Source organism: Melozone crissalis, unplaced genomic scaffold (assembly GCF_028551555.1).
Source record: "Melozone crissalis strain CALT ecotype California unplaced genomic scaffold, PUWL_Pcris_2 ptg000041l_1, whole genome shotgun sequence".
Taxonomy (NCBI): domain Eukaryota; kingdom Metazoa; phylum Chordata; class Aves; order Passeriformes; family Passerellidae; genus Melozone; species Melozone crissalis.
Window position 1 is genome coordinate 4,160,139 of NW_026535819.1, and position 17,509 is coordinate 4,177,647.

At 48.0% G+C, this 17,509-nt stretch overlaps 1 protein-coding gene across 2 annotated transcripts in view; it reads left to right on the forward strand.

The window, feature by feature from the left end:
- DDX31 (DEAD-box helicase 31) overlaps positions 1–14,056 on the forward strand; it is a 43,698-nt gene extending 29,642 nt beyond the window's left edge. The window contains exons 18-20 of one of the 2 annotated variants that reach the window (XM_054284251.1): positions 1,169–1,280; positions 6,373–6,553; positions 13,572–14,056. In XM_054284251.1, coding sequence (XP_054140226.1) covers positions 1,169–1,280; positions 6,373–6,553; positions 13,572–13,722 — 444 coding nt within the window. In that variant the 3' untranslated portion in view covers positions 13,723–14,056. The remainder of the gene's footprint in view (positions 1–1,168; positions 1,281–6,372; positions 6,554–13,571) is intronic. The other variant, XR_008483591.1, reaches the window with a different exon arrangement.
- The last annotated feature ends 3,453 nt before the right edge of the window (positions 14,057–17,509 follow it).

Sequence of the window (17,509 nt, forward strand, 5' to 3'; positions counted from 1 at the left end):
TGGTTTGTGGTGTCAGTGGGATGTGGCTGCTCTGGCCTGGCAGCAGTGCCCAGGACAGAGGGGTTTGCAGCATTAGCATGCAGATCTGGCAGGGAGGAGCAGCAGGATTGCTGCCTTGGCACAGGAGCTGGGTGTTTGTATTCAGCCAGCCCTGCTGGGGTGAGGGGTCTGACCATACCACGTTGCTGCCTTGGATCTGGCACTCTCCCACTTGGATGCTGGTTCCTGTCTTGAGTCCCACTGGAGAGCTGTGGCCCTTTTCTGGGAGAGGTGCACATCCATGGATGCTTGGCTTTGCACTTTGCTGTCAGCTTTCCATCAAAAATTCCACTTGTTTTCCTGGTCCACATTTCCTTTCTCTGCCTGGGTCCCTCAGAGAGGGAGAAAACCTCTCTTCTCCTCCCAGTAACAGCTTGCTCCCAGGAATGTTTGTTTTCCATTTCCTGAAGTGCATCCCACAGTCTGATCCCAGGAAAGCTGGAACACGTGCAAAATTGCCCTTTTGGCCTGGGGAAGTTTATTCTGTCGTGCCTTTGGTGCAAGGGGCTTGTCCTGCTCTAGAGGAGCCAAGTGATGGCAGTTCCAGTCAAATGTGATGTGTTGGCAGTCAGGAAACTTCATGTAGAAATCCATGCTGGAATTGATGGGAAGTTCATTTGGTTGCCTTTGTTCACAGCTGCTGAATTTGTCTTTTTCTCTGGACCTTGGGGGTGGTTGTGGATCTCCCTGCCCTGGGTGTTTTGGGGAAGGGCACAGGGGAGCTTGCAGCATCACTCTGAAACTCTTATTGTAGGGTATGGGGGAGTTATTCCAAATAATTCCAATGGAAACTGGCAGTGGGATCTGGCCTGTTGTACCTGGAAGCAAAAAAAAAAAACAAAAAAGGGAAGGGAAAAGAAAAGCAAAGGAAAAAGATAGGTGATAGATGTTAGAAAACACAAAATTAAAACTGATTTGTTCTCCCCACCACACGGCGCTCACTGGCTGCTCTGACTTTAACATCTTTATCTGGATTTTTTTTTCTCCTCTAGTAATATTGAGAGGATTACCTTTGTTGGCCCCTGGGTAGTTGCTGTGTGATTTTACTGTTATTAAATCTATTGTAAACTGCTTCATTATTCCTGACTCAAATTCTCTCTTTCCTCTAATCCTCCTGCCTCCCTGGTAGAAATCCTGTGGCAAGAACCCTCAGGAAGTCCGGGAGAGGGCCACAGTCCTGCAGACAAAATTTGAAAATCTCGTCCACTCCAGCGAGGGGACTGTCCAGTGGGCCAAGAAAGGTCAGTGATTTCCTTCCCCTTATCCCACAAGGGCTCAGAGGAGCTGCCAAGGTTTCCTTCTGGGGCACAGCATCAGGGAAAAGGCCTGGAAGAAACATTTTGGGGCTGCTGGGCTCTGCAGAGGGCTGAGGCAGGCCCAGAAGGCTTTGTGGTGATATTAAATGTTAATTTCTGGTGTTCCCATATTATGTGCAAATGAGATTTAGTCTTGGCTTTCAGTGGGATTCACATCCAAGGGCTTTGACCCAATCACAGGGTTGTGTGTGTTATGCTGGGAAGGGGATGGGTGACTGCTCCACATCCTGCTCCATTTCCCATCAGATGCCTCCAGTTCACCCCAGGGGTGAATTTGAAGCCTGAAAAGCAGGATACAACCCTGACCAGTAAATGATCTTGGATTGGGGCTGGTTGAGTGGGATGGGAGATAAAAGAGAGGAAGCAACAACTCAAAAAGGCAGGAAGAATAAAAACTGGGATGAACTTGGTAATTGCAGCTGTGTACAAGTCTGGGGTTTGATGTGCCATCTTTTCCAAGCAGTTGGCACTGAGCAGTGTAAGAGACTCTGCCCTTCTTCCTCTCAGTTTGGAAAATGGAGAGGAAAACAGATTTGGGAGAAAGATTAAAATGTTGCTGGGGATGTGGTAGGAAAAGAAACACCAAACTGAGAGGAGCCATAAAGGTGGTGCAGGGTTGGCACTGGGGGAAGTCAGGCCCAGAACTCCTGAGCACTTACTGGGAATTTGACTATGAGTTACAAGTCCACAAAATGCAAACCCATATGAAAGAGACTAAGCCAATCTTGCTCACAGTATTTAGAAGTGGAGCCTTTCCCCTTTTTTTTTGAATCTTCTCTTTCCACATCTCCCTTCCTGATTGTTTTCTTTTTTACCTCATTGCTCTGAGTCAAGCCCTGCTCTCTAAGCTTGTGTAGAAGTTATTTCAGTTCTGCAGCATTTCCAGTTAAAGATGAATTTTAATTTCGTTTAAGATTAATTTTAATTTCATAATTAATTTAATTTCCAGTTTAAGATTAATTTTAATTAACCCTGAGAGATGAATTTGAACAGTCTGCATCATTCCTGTCTACCACTCTGTGTACCTGCTGTGTGCACCTGCATACAGGTGTGGGACAGGTGAAATCACCTGAAATCACCTTCCAAGGGTCCAAAACCCTATGGGGAAATTGCTCTTGGAGTTGTACAGTGTTTGGAGAAACTGGAGAAGGAGAGGCTGTTCTCAAGATTAAAGTTCAGCATGAAAATTGTTTGGAATCTTGAGAAGTGATTGTTCAGGAGGTCAGAGGTGTTGGTTTTTTCTGAAAGTTGTACTCCCTTCTCAGGTGATGACACAGTCCAGAGTATCTCCTGTGACTATCTGCTTACCCCAATTTTTCTGCATGCTTTTTTTATTTATGTGTGGCTGGATTGAGGTGCAAAGGGTTTGAAATTCTGCTGTTCCACTCTTTGCTCTCCCCCCACCACTGCACACATCCCTGGGCTGAAATCTCACCCAACCTCCAGCAGTTGCAGGGCTGATTTCAGTTCCTTGGGGTTTTCAAACACCTTCCTCCTGCAGTGAAAGTGCTGGGCTTGCTACACAAGCAGCTTGCACCCATTTTCAGGTGTGTGGTGCAGTTTTGTAGCTGCTCTTTTAAATCCACAATCTCAAAACCTCTGACTGAAACAATCATAATCCTTCATTCTGCATGGATGAGCTTCTTGCTGCTCCCTTGGGATTTCTTGTACCCCATGCAAACTTCTAACCTGAAATGCCTGTGACAGGAACAACCAGAGAATAACTCTGGTCACACCTAAAAAACCTCTGTGGTTCCTCTCTACCCTTTGTCATTGTGCACACACCCACCCACCCACACTTGTTGCTGACCTCAGCATGAACAACTTCTTTAGCCACAGAAAAGAACCACAGAAAATACATCAGGAAATGCTGAAATGTTCTGCATCCTATTTATCTTGTAGAGGAGCACTCCACCTCTTTTTCCAACTCTGCTATCTACATATGCAAATTTTCCACTGCTGAGTGGCTTCCATAAGCCCCTCTTCCTCCCCTCTGAGCCAGGCATCATGAATAATTAACATGGCAGCTGGCTTTTGCTTTCATGGCAGACAATCAATTGGAAACTGTGCCAGAGATGCATTTGTTTCTCTCTCTTTTTCTGTTTTTCCCCATTTTCTGACCTAGTCAATGTTAATAAGCAGTGCTTGCACCTCAGCCTGCTTTCAAAAGCAGAGTGGCTCCCTGCCCGCTCTCCCCTTCTGCCTCTGCCTCCCGTGCTTTTCACACTCAAATCAAATGGTTCAGGGAAGGTGCTGCCCTTCAAACTTGATTGACTGATCAGCACTGAGATGGGTGGGAGGAGGGCTCTGCCTGGGCCCTGCTACCTGGAGGATGAACCTCAGAAAGAGTGGAGCCCCTTTTGGGGAGCAGAGGATTTGCATGGTGGTAGTGCTTCATTTCGGAGCTGTGGGGCCAGAAGGAGCTCAGGAGAGTGATCCTGTGTGCCCCTGAGTCACAGAGAGGGTAAGGAAGCAAACCCTGCCTTCCTCCTCCTCATTTCCCAGTTTTACAGCCAGCACTGAGCATTTTGCCTCCTTCCTTTCTGTCCTCAGCACCTGTGTGTGGGGAGGCAGAGCAGAGTCACAGGCTGTGGCACAATGCTCAAATCCATGGTGGTTTTGGTGCATCCTTCCCTCCTGCTCCCAGCTGCTTTCCAAAGTGCCTCCCAGTTTATCCAGCCCTGCTGAGAGCCTGGTGAACAGGTTATGTCACCTGTCTCCCTTTCATATCCCATTACCCTCTCATCCCCTGTTTAAAATAACAACAAACCAGCCCATCTAACCCCCATCATTTTTTCTTTTTCTGGCTTTTTTCTTTTCTTCCTTTGATTTTCCACACTTACTTTTCCTGGAGAAGAAAATGGGGATGCAGGGGTGCAAAGAACCAATCTGAATCCTCTGTCTTAGTGAGCACAAGTCCAAATTCCACTCCAAGCCAGTACTTGTTACCTTAGACTTGTGTTGGTGTGGTAAAAACTCTCAACAGCTCACACAGTTTGTTCCAGTGGCCTCAAGGAAAGGAACCCTGTACATGAATTATGGCCTGACCAGCACTGTTACCAGTCTTTGTGAGCTGTTTTCCTAAAGCTCTGTCTCTTTGATCACAAAATCATAAAAGAATTTCAACTAAAAAAAAAAAAATCCAATAAAGCATTCAGTATCTGGCCACTCTAATTGCACATAAAAGCCAGAAAACATGACTCTGGCAACACTGAGAGGTCTAAAGGCCTGGTAGTAAAGATTTTAAAAAGAATCTCATGCACAAAGGTCTTCATTTCCATCTCTGGGGTGCTGTAATGAACATCTCAGCTCTGAGCTGCTCAAGGTGAGGCATTTCCTGGGCTGGCTCTGTGACCTGCAGCTCCCAGCTCAGCTCTGGGTTAGTGCCTTGCAGCTCTCCCTGCTTTTGTGTGCTCACAGCTGGATCTGGCAGATGTCTGTCAGGACTTTGGGAAGAGGGGGAGCCTTTGACACTTTTGATTCTGTAATTCTGATTTTGGGGGGTTGGTACCAGCAGCTTTTCCTCTCTGCACAGCTGTGGGAGGTAAGCTCAGCCTTCATAATAACAGCATCTTTAGTATCAGCCATTTCAAATGCTGTGAGGCAGACAGCTGTATTAGCTCCAATGGGACTGAATTCAAAGCAGGAGCAAGTTCCTGTTGTTCCCTTTGAAGAGTTACACCTTCTCATAGGTGAATTTGACCAATAACTTTATGAAAAAAAAAAATAGGAGCAGAACAGGAGTTTTGAGAGCATTTGAGCTGGTTTATAAGCCCTCAGAAGGATGGCCTTCAGACAGGAGACTGAGACAGTATTTGGAATTTAGCATTCTCTTTTTTGGGAAAACACAGGTCTCCTGGTGCTCAGAAGCCTCTAAAAGAGCAGCATTGTGAAATTGGGAAGAAGGTGCAAAAAACTCAATCTTTTCTTCTCATCGATTGGGAAAAGGAGTTCGCTTTGCTCAGTAAACAGAGCTTTGATGGATTCCCTGGGTCCTTCCAGGAGCTGATCTGCTAAAATGACATTTTTATTACTGTTCATAAACTCCAATCTCCGGCTGCTGCCGAGAGATTAGACATAAGCTGTGGGCAAACTTGCTGGTCCGGTGGCTCAACAGGCAAGGGCAGGAGAGGTGAGAGTTTAGAGCTCACTGCTGGAGGGAGTGAGAGGGAGAGGAAGGTGCAGGAGGTGCTTTGGACTCAGGGCTGGGGGCACACAGGAGGTTTAGCGAGCAGGGGATTGAGGGGAGGCATTTTCTGAGCTGCAGAATTTCCTTCTGGAAGTCTCCCTATTCCCAGAGCAGGGGCCAGCCCGGGTGTAGTGAACGTTCTGGGGATGGGGAGGAGCAGAGGCAGTGCTCATATTAGTGGATGATTGTCTTTAGAGCAATGAGCCCTGAGGGAAGGGCATTACAGGAATATAAAGATGGGAAGGGAAATTTGCACACAGTTCTATTATTTTTCTCTTTTGAGAAGGTGAGCTCTGTTCTCAGTGTGCTGATGAGTCAGGAAATCCATCCGGCTCTCAGATATTTATAAGGGACTAGCTGGTAACTGGTGAAAAATGCATGGACTACTGGGACTCTAATATCAGAGGAGCCTTCCTGTGCCATCTCCATGCTTCTCTTTCTTCACCCCTGCATCTCTGTTCCCACTCTCCTCTTATCTGCTGCCACTCAGTATCAATGACTCCTGAGAGAAATGCCACAAACTCACCTTTTGTGGCCAGAGGAGCAGCCTTGCAGGAGCCAAACCCAACAATTCAATGGAGCTTTATTTCAGTTCCTAACACCTCCCCAGCACCAATCTTCCCCTTTTGGGATTGCACCAGTGCTGTGCAACCTTCACAGGTTTTTAACATGCCAACTTTTTCTGCCAGCTGCTGACCAGAAGGTGTCCCAAAGGACCAGCCCCATGTCCTTTCAGCTGGAACAGCTGAATCTATTAAGTGTTTATATAAATATATATAAAAATGCAGCAGCAAACAGAATTCACTGGTGTTTTTCCTTCCCCCTCAGCACTGCAGTCTTTCCTTTGTGCCTATACCACCTATCCCAAGGAGCTCAAGCACATCTTCCACATCAAATCTCTCCACCTGGGTCATGTGGCCAAGAGCTTTGGGCTGAGAGATGCCCCCCAGAACCTGACTGCTCTTCCAACTGCAGGCTCAAAGAGGAAAACCAAACCAAAGCCAAAAAGGTAGGTCAGCCTGATGTTCCTGAGCTGTGCTGTGCTCCTCAAGGTGGTTGGGCTTGCTCCAGGAATTGAGTGTAAAAAAAGCAGATCTGTTGGTTGAAATGATCCTTCTGCAAACCTGGAGGTGTGGAGTAGCTCTGGGAAAAGAATTTCTGCAAAATCCTGTGGGATCTCTCCTGGGGATAGTCTGCAGCAAGCCCAGAGTTCAGCTCTGTCCCCTCTGGTGTGTGCTCAGGGCTGTTCTGGGTCCTCCTGTTGTGTGTAAGGAGCTGGAGACTCCCTGGTGCTGCTGGAGGAGCCCTGAGCCCTCTTCTGTGCCTGCAGGGCAGCTGAAGGTGCTCAGTGCATCTGACCCTGGCTGCTCTGAGTTGCTCAGGACAGAAAATCCTCTCTTTTGGGATCACAGTGCTGAGGGCACGCTCTCTTCACCGGTGCAATGGCAGGATCCAGAAAAATCATCGCAATAATTCAAAGGAGGAAAATCTTTTTTTCTTTATCAGCATCAATTGTGACTTTTTCCGTGTAATTGTTGCTACAAACCCTGTTAGCAAACCTCAGCCATGCAATTAAAGCACTAATCCACATAATTGTTCCAGGGCTGGGCACTTCTCTTGCACATGCACCTATCCTGTGAAAAGAAAAAGAAAAAAAAAGGCAAGGGGAAGGGATTTGAAAATAAAAAGTTGGAGGCTGCATTGTCCTGCTTTCAGCAGCCACCAGGGACAGGCCACTGCTCTGCCTCCTGCTCCAGCTGACCCTCCTCAGCAGATGGGCAACAGGATGGGAATGCCCCTGTGAGCAGGGGATTTAAGGGAGCTTTATTTCGGGAAGAATAGCCTGATTAGCTGATAAAGAGCATGTAAGATGGTATGGGGTGGGCTTTGATGTCTTGCTGGCCCAGCAGGGTGTCAAGCTATGAGTGACAGTAGCGTGTCACAGGATTACTTGGCCTGTAACAATGCCTCTCTCTGTTCCTGTGATGTTGCCACTCTGTTAGAGCTACTTTTTCCCTTGTTACAAACCTCTTTTAGATGGGGGTTCCTCCTCCCCAAGTCTTCATCCCATTAGAGCACAGACAAGCTCAGGATACAGTAGGTTTTTACACACAGGAGCTGTGGGGCTGTGGAGGTGTTGGAACAAATGGTCTGAGAGTGATTTGAGAGCTCATTTGCACGTGGATCACAGAATTGCAGCTCAAGGAAAGTGGGCAGACTTTGCACAGCTCTGTCACGGCTCAAGATTCCAGATTTCAAATCCGGCAGCATCTGCAGAGTTAAGACCCTGCAAAAAAAAATAGTCAAAGTTGTGATGTGCAACAATTGTTCCTGCCTGTGAAACTTGGCTTTTATCAGCTTTCTCTGTGTGTGCTTAAAAAAATAAATAAATAAAGGGAGAGGGTATATTAGTATTTATAGGATAGTTTAGAGAAAGTGAATATTGATTCAAATTCAGTCTGCACTTGCATAAATCCAAGATTATGCTATTAACTTAGAGAATTGCTCTTGATTTCACACTGACAAAGCAGAAAGCAAAACTTAGCCTGCCATTTAGAAGACAAATGTTTTCTAATTGTAAAATGCAAGGCTTGAAATTATAACAGCACAGTCACAGAGCAATCTTTTTAATTATATTTCTCACATGATGCTGTGAGTGTTGGTTGTCGTATTACACATTGTCTCCCAACATCTGATACTGGTTTTTAATCAGGCTGCTCACTAAAGCCTCATCTCTCAGCACCTGCCTAGAGAATAAAGAGCTGGTTGAAAGTGGGGTAAAGGCAATCATTAAATGTTTCCTTAAGAGGACAAAGAAAACTTTTCATTTCTTTGGAAGTCTCCTTTTGTGCTCGGCGCCTCCTTGGAGAGCCCGCTGGGGGAAGGTGAGACAGTGAGAGGGAGCAGCCAGGTGTGTGATGTTCCAGTGCTGAAATGTGGGAGCAGCCCTCTCCTCAGTGCCCACATCAACTTCCATGCATTTTTCAGAGGTCTTTGTGCAAACCAGCTGTCCCCTTAGCTGGAGTGCATCTTGCAAAACCCGATCTGAAGGCGGAGAAATAATTGCCGGCGCTGTTCGCAGAAAGTTGCAGTGCTGTGTTGAGGTGAGAGATGAGCACAAGAACCAGATACTGCATATTGAATTACAGGACATCAGCTTAGTCAGTGTCTGGGCTCGTGCTCTGGCTGCAGGCTGCAGCAAGGAAGCTGATCCCACCTGCACTGAGGGATTAGCTGTCCTTGCTTTGCTGGAGTCGCAGCACGCCGAGGAAGGGGCTGACAGGCCAGATAGATTTGTCTTTTGACTCCTTCACAATGCACATTCCACCATGCATCCCTGTGCTGCCCAGGCTTTTGCATTCTGCATCAACTGAGGGCCTGCTTTCCCTTTGAAATCAGTGTGTGCCCCCAAAGGCTTTCACTGCACTGAGCGGTTGCAACTTAATTTGGCTTTTTTTTGTGAGTTCGAGCCATCACAAAGAAAGGTGGCTCTTTAGTTCAGCTGATTCTGTGGCACTCCCTGCTACAGGAATTTCTGATGCAGGAAATGCTCAGAAAAATTGAATTTACTTGTGATTATCAAGAATTGCTACAGCATATGCAAAAAGTGGTATGAAAACAAAGGTGAAAACCACCTCGTGCTTCAGAGTTTAAGCCCAGCCCTCAAGTGAAATGGGATCAGGGAGAGGAGTTTGAGAGCACTGCTGTACATCATTATCACAGTGCCATTGCTCTGATGTGGAGATGGGCATGGCCTGGAGGCTTTGGCTGCAGGATCATTGTGTTAATTCATTCTTCAGCATGGCCAGATAGAATCAGACAGCTCCTGGGAAACAGACCTTGTAGCCCTGTGTCCTCCACATGGCCAGGGCAGCAGTTTGCTTTGGGTGCCTTTTACCTTCTCTCCCCCCTCACATCCTTGGTTCCACTTTTGAACATCTTGGCATTGACAATTTTTGAAGAAACACAGGGCTTGTGACTCAAGGCTGCAGCTGGGCCTCCCTGCACAGCAATTGTCTCATCATTAGAAGCACTTTGCTTGCCAGTTTTTATGTGCACATTTAGAGCTTTCCTGATATCACTTAGTTAGTCAAAATGCAGCTTTGGAATTCTGCCCACTGGGAATTTCACTTTGGGCAGTCTGCTCTAGGAAGCCAAACTGGAGCTCAGGTAAGAGCATGGGCAAATGGAGCCAAAAATGAGAGTAAGAGAGACATGGCTGCTGTGAAAGGAAACATCACCATCACTCTTCATTAAGGCAGTTCAGGGACACAGGTGAGTCCTGGCTACCACATCATGATGTTATAAAAGAAATCCTCTTATGAAATGAAAGTTTTATAGTTGTAAAACCCATCTGATTGTTTCCTGCATACAGCAGTGCCCTTTATTACTGTCCTGTTCCACTGTGGCTGCAGCACAGAGCTTTTGCTCCATCTCCAATCAAGTGAACAGTGCTTGCCCACAGAGCTGGAAAACCTCTGTGCACCAAAACTTGTCATCTCTCTCTAATTGAAATATATTCTGATCTCTAGGCTGGGGAAGGGCCTGACAAAAGCAAGAATCCTGGGAGGATCCCAGCCTGCCAGTGCTGCTTTTGTCCTTTTTCCATAGCGTGAAGACCAAGGGGTGGCAGTGAAAGTGAGACTGGGGTTTCTGTGTGGCTGAAATGCATTTGACTTCAGTAGGGCAAGGTGGGCTTTGCTGCTCAGCACACCCCAGTGTGGAGACCACCCTGCCCTGAGTGTTCTGGACCAGGCTTGGTGCTCATTCTGGCTGGGTAATAATTTTCCTTGATCTTCTCAAGCATCTGCATCAGCTGGGAGCAGAGGACCTGGGCCATCTGTTGACCTGTCGAGAGCAGTGGAGGATTGCTGATGGATTTCTTGCCCCCACTCTGCACAAACAACAGCAGCAAAACCAACCCAAACAGGGTTGCATTGGCTGCAGATGGTTCATCCAATGCTCCAAGCAGGAAAAGCAGGTGTTGCAGCAGCCTTGGCCCAGAGGTAACCCAGCTCTGCTGCTGGCACAGTGTCAAGGAGCTGTTGGAGATGCTGTCAGGCAGATTGATGGTGCAATCCACGTTGAAGGGGTTTCTGATAAATGGAACGGCCTCCTCGGGTCTCTCCAAAGACACACCACGAGTTCTGGGACTGTGTGGCACAACTTCATCCTCCTCCTGCCTCAGCTGGAGCAGTTTGGGAGCCTTTGGAGGCTGCAGATGCTGGGAGTTGGGTAAAGGTCACTACACCTGGGCACTGCATTGCAGCAGCATCTCACACAGCAAGACAAAGCAGCTGGCAGTGATGCCAGCCAGGTTGAGAGGCACCTCCAAGAACAAACTCACTCACACTGAGGGGAAAGATGAGCAGAGGAGGCATCTTCTGAGCCAGCACAAGGAGATCAGTGCAGAGCATTCAGATTTGCTCAGAGATGGAGGGTTGGGCAGCACCAGCATCCCTGAGATCCCTGTGGCTGAGGTGGGGAAGGGGAGCAGCAGGCTGGGAACTGTAAGTGGGTGTAGAAGGGAACTGAAGCAGAGGAGAGAAGGATTTTACTCTTCCCTTCACTGGACACTTTTCCTTCCAGATGTTCTTCTCCTGCCTTTTCACCATTCAGTGATGTATTTAGCAAGATTCACAAGTTTCTCATGTTTAAACAGTGTTTAAATCATTCCAGTTTTCTGAAGGAGTCAGATTTTTTTTTTTGGCTTCAAAACTTTGGCCTGGTCTTTTCCAGCTTTTGAGGACACGGCAAAGTCATCTGGGGACAGTTCCTCTTTTTCCTTGTTGTCTCTCTGCTAAGGGTCTTGGTACCAGCTTTTGTGAGGTTGCAGCTTAATTACAAATGTGCACAGGCAGCTCTAAACCTGAGTCTTTTATTCCTTCCTCTGTCTCAGTATACCATGATGCCTAGACATGAGATCACAGCAAGAGATGCTCATCACCCATGTGCTTTTCCAGTGATGGGAACATGGGTTCTGTCTGTGTTGCAAATGCATCTTTACATTTACAGCTTTTCTGTGAAGCTTTTTGCCACAGTATCACCACAGAGCTCCCTTAAATTAACATCCCACCAGGGAAAGCCCAGGGAGAGCTGGGAGAATGGACAGGGAGGCCACAGAGATTAAAAACCTTGCCCAGGGATGCTTGGGGTGAGTGTTAAGGGCTTGCTCAGTTCTCCTGGGCTTTGTCTCATACCCTTGCTGAGGGAAGGTGCTTTGTGGTTATCTTGCTGCTCCCAGAGGCTGTCACCAGCTGGGCAGAGAGGGGAATTCACAGCTCTACAGCAGGAATCAGGGCTCCTGAGCTGGTGCAGTTTCCTGGTTCCCTGCAGCTCCTCCATCTCATGGTTACACAGGGCCTTGACAGCTGCTTTTCTTCTGTGTGTGATGAGCACAGGTTCCACAGCACAACTCCATTGATTTTTGTGGCCTTGGGTTAGAGGGAGGGAGCTCCCTTTCCCCTGCATCCCTGCTTTTCTGTGCACAGCTGATCACCTCAGCAGGGAGTATTGATTTACTAATTGGGCAGCAATTTCACCTGATTGATAATAAAGTGTTGGACAACCTCCCTGCTGAGCTGCAGCTCAGCCCTGCAGCTACTGGTGGATTCCTTGTCCTTCTGCAGCAGAGAGTTCCCCTGTTGTTCAGTTAACTGGTGTGTTGCTTGGAAACCCAGGAATTACTGTAGGAAATGCTTGGAAGCAACAATCAAAGTGTCAGATAGGAACTGCACCCACTGGCTGAGCAGAGGATGCCCCTGCACAGGCTGTGGGAAGGGAGCAAAAAACAAAAAACACCCCATGAAGCCAAGAATTCACTTCCCTTGTCCTCCCTGGGTGTTTGAATGCCTTGATCCATTGCTGCAGCCAGAATTTCTTCCTTCTCTCCAACACCCAGTGTTGGTTTGGGCACCTGAAGGGACTTTGAGTGCTAGAAGGTGTCACCTTTAGGATTGCTGAGTCCCTGTGTTGTCACCAAAGCTCTCTGGGGCTGCTGTTCCGTTCAGTTCCCTCCTGTGCAGAGGGACAAACAGGTTTCTGGTCTGTTTTTCTGGAAACTCTTGAGATCTGTTACAGAACTTGTCAGAGAGGTGACCCTGGAGGTGTTCAAGGCCAGGCTGGAAGGGGTTGGACCTGATCTAGTGAAAGGAATGAGATGATGTTTAGGGTCCTTTCCAACCCAAACCAGGCTGTGACTCTGTGGTGATGAAGAGGAGGGTGGGACATGCCATGTGGACACCCTGTTGTGCCCAGGACCATGGGAATGAGGCAGGGAATCCTCATTCCTGCACCCAAGAAATTGTATTTTAAATAACTGAGGGTGAGCTTTGCCCAAGGTTATGGAGCAGGACAGTGGCAGAGCTCATGGTGGGGAAAATGCTGAGTGGGTTTTTATATTTATAGCTGGCAGTTTAGGGCTGCAGGGACACCCATGTTGGAGTTTGGTGGCCATGCAAAATGCAGCTACCCTTGCAAAAGCCAATCTCTGGAGGGGGAGGCTGTGAAGTGCATGGGATGGCTGCAGGACACTGCAAGAAAAGAAAATCTGATGGATCTGTTGGGTTTAGACTCATGACATTCTAATTTTTTCCTTGGTTTATTTGGGAGGGGGTTGTGGATTTAAGCTTTATTTACAAAACATTTCCATTGTTTAGTGTCATTGTGCTGTTAGGTTGGTGGTTGTTATTATTATTATTATTATTATTATTATTATTATTATTATTAGTTCCAAACTGCTGTGTCACCTCATTCATCAGCCTTCAGGCACACAAGCTTCCCTCCTTCTCCCCACCACCCCTGCAAGAGCATTTGTACAGAACAAAGGCTTGCTTTGAAAAAACGCCGTGAGATTTTGCCACCTTTGTGGAAACCTGTCACAACAAAACCTAATTTTGCACGAGGCAGAATTTCAAATCAAGCCTCAAGGAAAGGGAGCTGCTCCTTCTCTAATGTGCAGCTGTCAGTGGTGTTGCAGGAGAAGGGGTTCTGAATTCCTGAATTTCTCTGCTCTTCCCCCTGCCCAGGTCTGAGCTGCTCAGGAAGACCCACAGCAAACGTCGCCTTGCTGAGCTCCTGTGCTCTGAATATTCCAGTGGGATGGACACTGCCGGGGCCAAGGTCAAGAAGAAGAAGAAAAAGCAGAGAAAAGCTGGCGACCAGCAGATTCCAACATAAGCCAGGCCCTTCCAGTGCGTGGCTGTAAAAGCTGCTGGAGTGCCTCAGCCGGGGGTCAGGGTGACCTGCCAAGGCAGCTGAGGAGTGTTTCCATTTATCGGGCAAGTGTGGGAGGGATCCTGGGGCTCTTGGCCTCCTCCCCTTCATTCCATAGGTCCAAGAGGAATGGAATCTGGGCGTGTCCTGGTGTGCTGCTGCAGTTCAATGTGGCCTCCTGAAGATGCGCCCTGTTCCTGAGATGGTTTTTTAGCAAGGAAAATAAAAAAAAAGGTTAAATATGATTTTCAGAGAAATGTGATGTGTGTGCAACATAAAAGTGAGACAAGTTTGGGCAGGCAGGAGGTGCTTTTGTGTTTTAGGAACACTCCCCAATCCCTTCACTTGCTGTTTCCAGCCAGGTAAACATGGCAGGGAGGAGCACCATGGAGAGGGGAATGTGCCCTGTGCCCTGTCACTGCACAGGGAGCACTCCTGCTCCTGTCTCAGGTAATGAATCCACACTGCTGCCACCTGCTCTGGTGTCCTTGTGCACTGGGCAGGGTCTGTCCCTGGTCACTGTTAGTGACAATTGGCACCTGCAGGGATGCCAGTGGAGAACCCTTCGGTGCAGTGACACAGAGTCCCTGTGGGCAGAGCTCATGGGCACAGAGCTCCCTGCCAGAGCTCCTGGGGACAAACTTTGTCACTGTGGGAAGGAGCCAGAGTCCAGCAGTCTCCAAACTTCTCCTTGCCTGCAGCATGTTGTCATTCCTGATTATGCAACACACAGGGAGTCTGAGATGTCTCACCTCTCTGAACATTAAAGCCTTTGCAGGTTCTTGCAAACCCTTGCCAGTCGTGGCCCAGCCTTTTGGGGCTCTCTGCCTTGCCTGGGCCTGTTTGAGCTAATGGATTTCACTTCTTGTTTTTCCCATTGCCATCCTTCTTGTTCCCATCAGAGAACTGGGACTCTGGGGAAAGGGATGGCCCCAGTGTGCTGAGACTGGCACTTGTTCACCACAGTGCGTGAAATTAAACCTAAACTTTCCCATTCTGAGTGGGAAAGTGCCCCAAAGCCTGCAGGAGATTTCCCTACAGGTGAGTCCCCACCTGTCCCTCCCTCTGCTCCTTGAGCACAAGCACCAAGCAGGGCAGGGGTGAGAACAGCACAAACCCAGCCAAAACACAACTTTGTGCTCCCTGCACGTGTCTTCCTCACCATGACCTGAGCCAGGCATGTTTAATGCAGGAGCAGCAAGTGCTCTAAGAGTGGCAATTTCAGACGTCAGAAGGAAGAAAAGTACTGAAAAGGGACTATAAACAGATGAAAATGATGCCTTGTAAATGCAGAATTGAGGGCACCTACTTTGGGCTGTAGTGAGTCATACACAGGATTGTAGGAGAGCAGCAATCAGCCCCAAAGTATTTAATTTCTGAAGTGAAGGTAACTTTTGAAACCAGAATTTTTCTTTCCTCCCAGGCAATTATTAAACACTTCAATTTCACTGCAATACTTTTTTCAACACTTCTGCAAGATGACAGAAAGGCTCCAGTATCAAATTAATCATGATTTTTCAGAGAGAATGAAGTTACAAACATTTACTAGATTAAAATAAAATAAAGCCCACCTGATTTAGTTATGAGAACTATTTGGAAGAGCAATCAGGTTTAAGGCAAATGTCAACTTCAACAGAAAAGAAACCCCTGAGGATGAAAATGACTCAGAATGATGCAGAGAGTGCAAGTTTAGGAATGATCTTGTGCATGAAGGGAAAGTACATGACCTTCTCCTGGCTGACTGTCACGTAGGAATTAATAGGGACTATTGGCAAATTCATAAGAATAGGAAAAAAGGCCAACAGCACATGGGTGAGAGACATCAGGATATCTCATTGCTGCCTGGATTAACTGGGCATGAAACAGTACAAATGGTTGTGATGAATAAAGTGATTTTTAAAAAATATCAGAGTGCCTTTTTCTTTCAGCTTCACCATCTTTAGCAGATAGGGCTGGGTAGCTTGAGTGATTAGGGAAAGAGAGAGGAGGAGATTGTTGAATGAGTGTTAAAAGAAATGCACTTGCACCTGAAGTTAAATGCACATGCACCTGAGTTTTCTCCTAATAAACTTGAGGGCTGATGAGAAAAAGGTGTTTGAATTGTGGCTGAGTGGGCAGAAGTCAAATTGTGCCCTTATTTACACTTGGGCAGCTCCAGATTGGCTCTGAGCTGCCTTCACCCTTGTGCCCCACTCAATTCAGTAAGAACCTGGTAGGTTTGGGGTTGATTTCACTCAAATCACCCTTTCATTCATTCAGGCAGGGCAGGGTGTGGTGCTTGGAGCTGTGAGCTGCTCTGGAGTTCCATCATTTCATCATCATTTCCATCAAATCTCCACCACCTGCAGCAGGACCAGGGTGTTGTGTGTGCAGAGGTTCCCAAATCCTCTGAGCACCCAAATGCCACAGGAGCAGCCAGGGGTGACACTGGATTCCTGTGGCATGGAGCAGGTAGACATTGCCCTGAACTTCTCCTGGATTTGTCCCCTCTTGCTCTGAGGTACGTGGTGTGTGCTGAGGGGTCTTGGCTGGGTGGGAGCTGGGTTTGGCAGTGTTGGTGGAGCTGCAGTTTTGGTTTGGCAGTGCTGGTGGAGCTGCAGCTTTGGTTTTGGCTTTGGTCCTGGCTTTGGTCCTGTTTGCTTGTCTGGATTGTGGTGGAGGGCAAAGGCCTCACTGCCCTGCAGCCCAAAATCCCTGGGTTTGGTCTGGAAATTGTGGCACTGTGTAACTTTTATACAAAGCTGATTGTGAGTCAGACCAGGGCTTAGCTGGGTTTGCCTGCCCTGCTCTCACACCCTGAGATTGCAGGAGAGGGCAGGGAAAGCAGCAGTGCTCTGGGCTTTCCATTCTGACATAGTTTTGTTTGGTGCTTGGATGAATCCATGGAATATCTTGGCTAGAAACAATTCTGCTGATTGCAATGATTTGTGTGTGCTGGCATGTCCAGCAGGGCAGCTCCTGCTGTGGCTGTTCTGAGGGTGCTGCTCCTGGTTAGAGCTGTGCCAGAGGGGAGGAGGGTGGCCCTTGAGCTGGGTGAAAGGGACCTGAGAGCCAGGACTGTGTTTGGCCCTCTGGATCCAGAGCCTGGAGCTGACAGAACCCAACCAGCAGCAGTTTGTCTGCTGGGCTCTGTACCCTGGAGAAATCCCTGCTGCAATACTCCAAAGGTTTCCCTGCTGGGACTGCTGCATCTCAACTCTTCCATTTTTTTTGCTTCATAGAATTTCAACCCAGCACAGCCTGTCCTACCCCTGGGGCTCCGCCAGGACTGTGTCCACCTGGCACCATCCCCTGGAAACATTTCCAGCCTGCTCAGGGGCTGCTGTAGGTGCTGGTGGGTTCTGCTGTGGGACAACACCAGCTCCCATCTCAGTCCCTGCACACAGGCTGGAGGTGAGTTTACTCCTCCAGCAGGTTTTGAGATCCTCCCACACACGATGCTGTTCATGTGGCAAGTGTGGTGCTCTCTGCTTAGAGCCTGTGGCGCCTTCCCTAAACTGTTTTATCTCAAAGCTTTGCTCTGCTGTGAGATTTCCCTGGCAGAAACAGCTCCAGCCCTCCTGTCCCCTCTGCTCCTTCCTTCCCACCACCCTGGCACAGCCATTCCCCTTCCCAGAGCAGAGGATTCCCTGGGACTCTGTCCTGCTCTCTCCTCCCATCCTCCCAGCACAAACTGGACCTGGCACTGTGTTGTGGTGCTGGCTCCACTGGTACAGGGGAGTTTCCAGCTCCTTCCAGATGTGAAATGGCA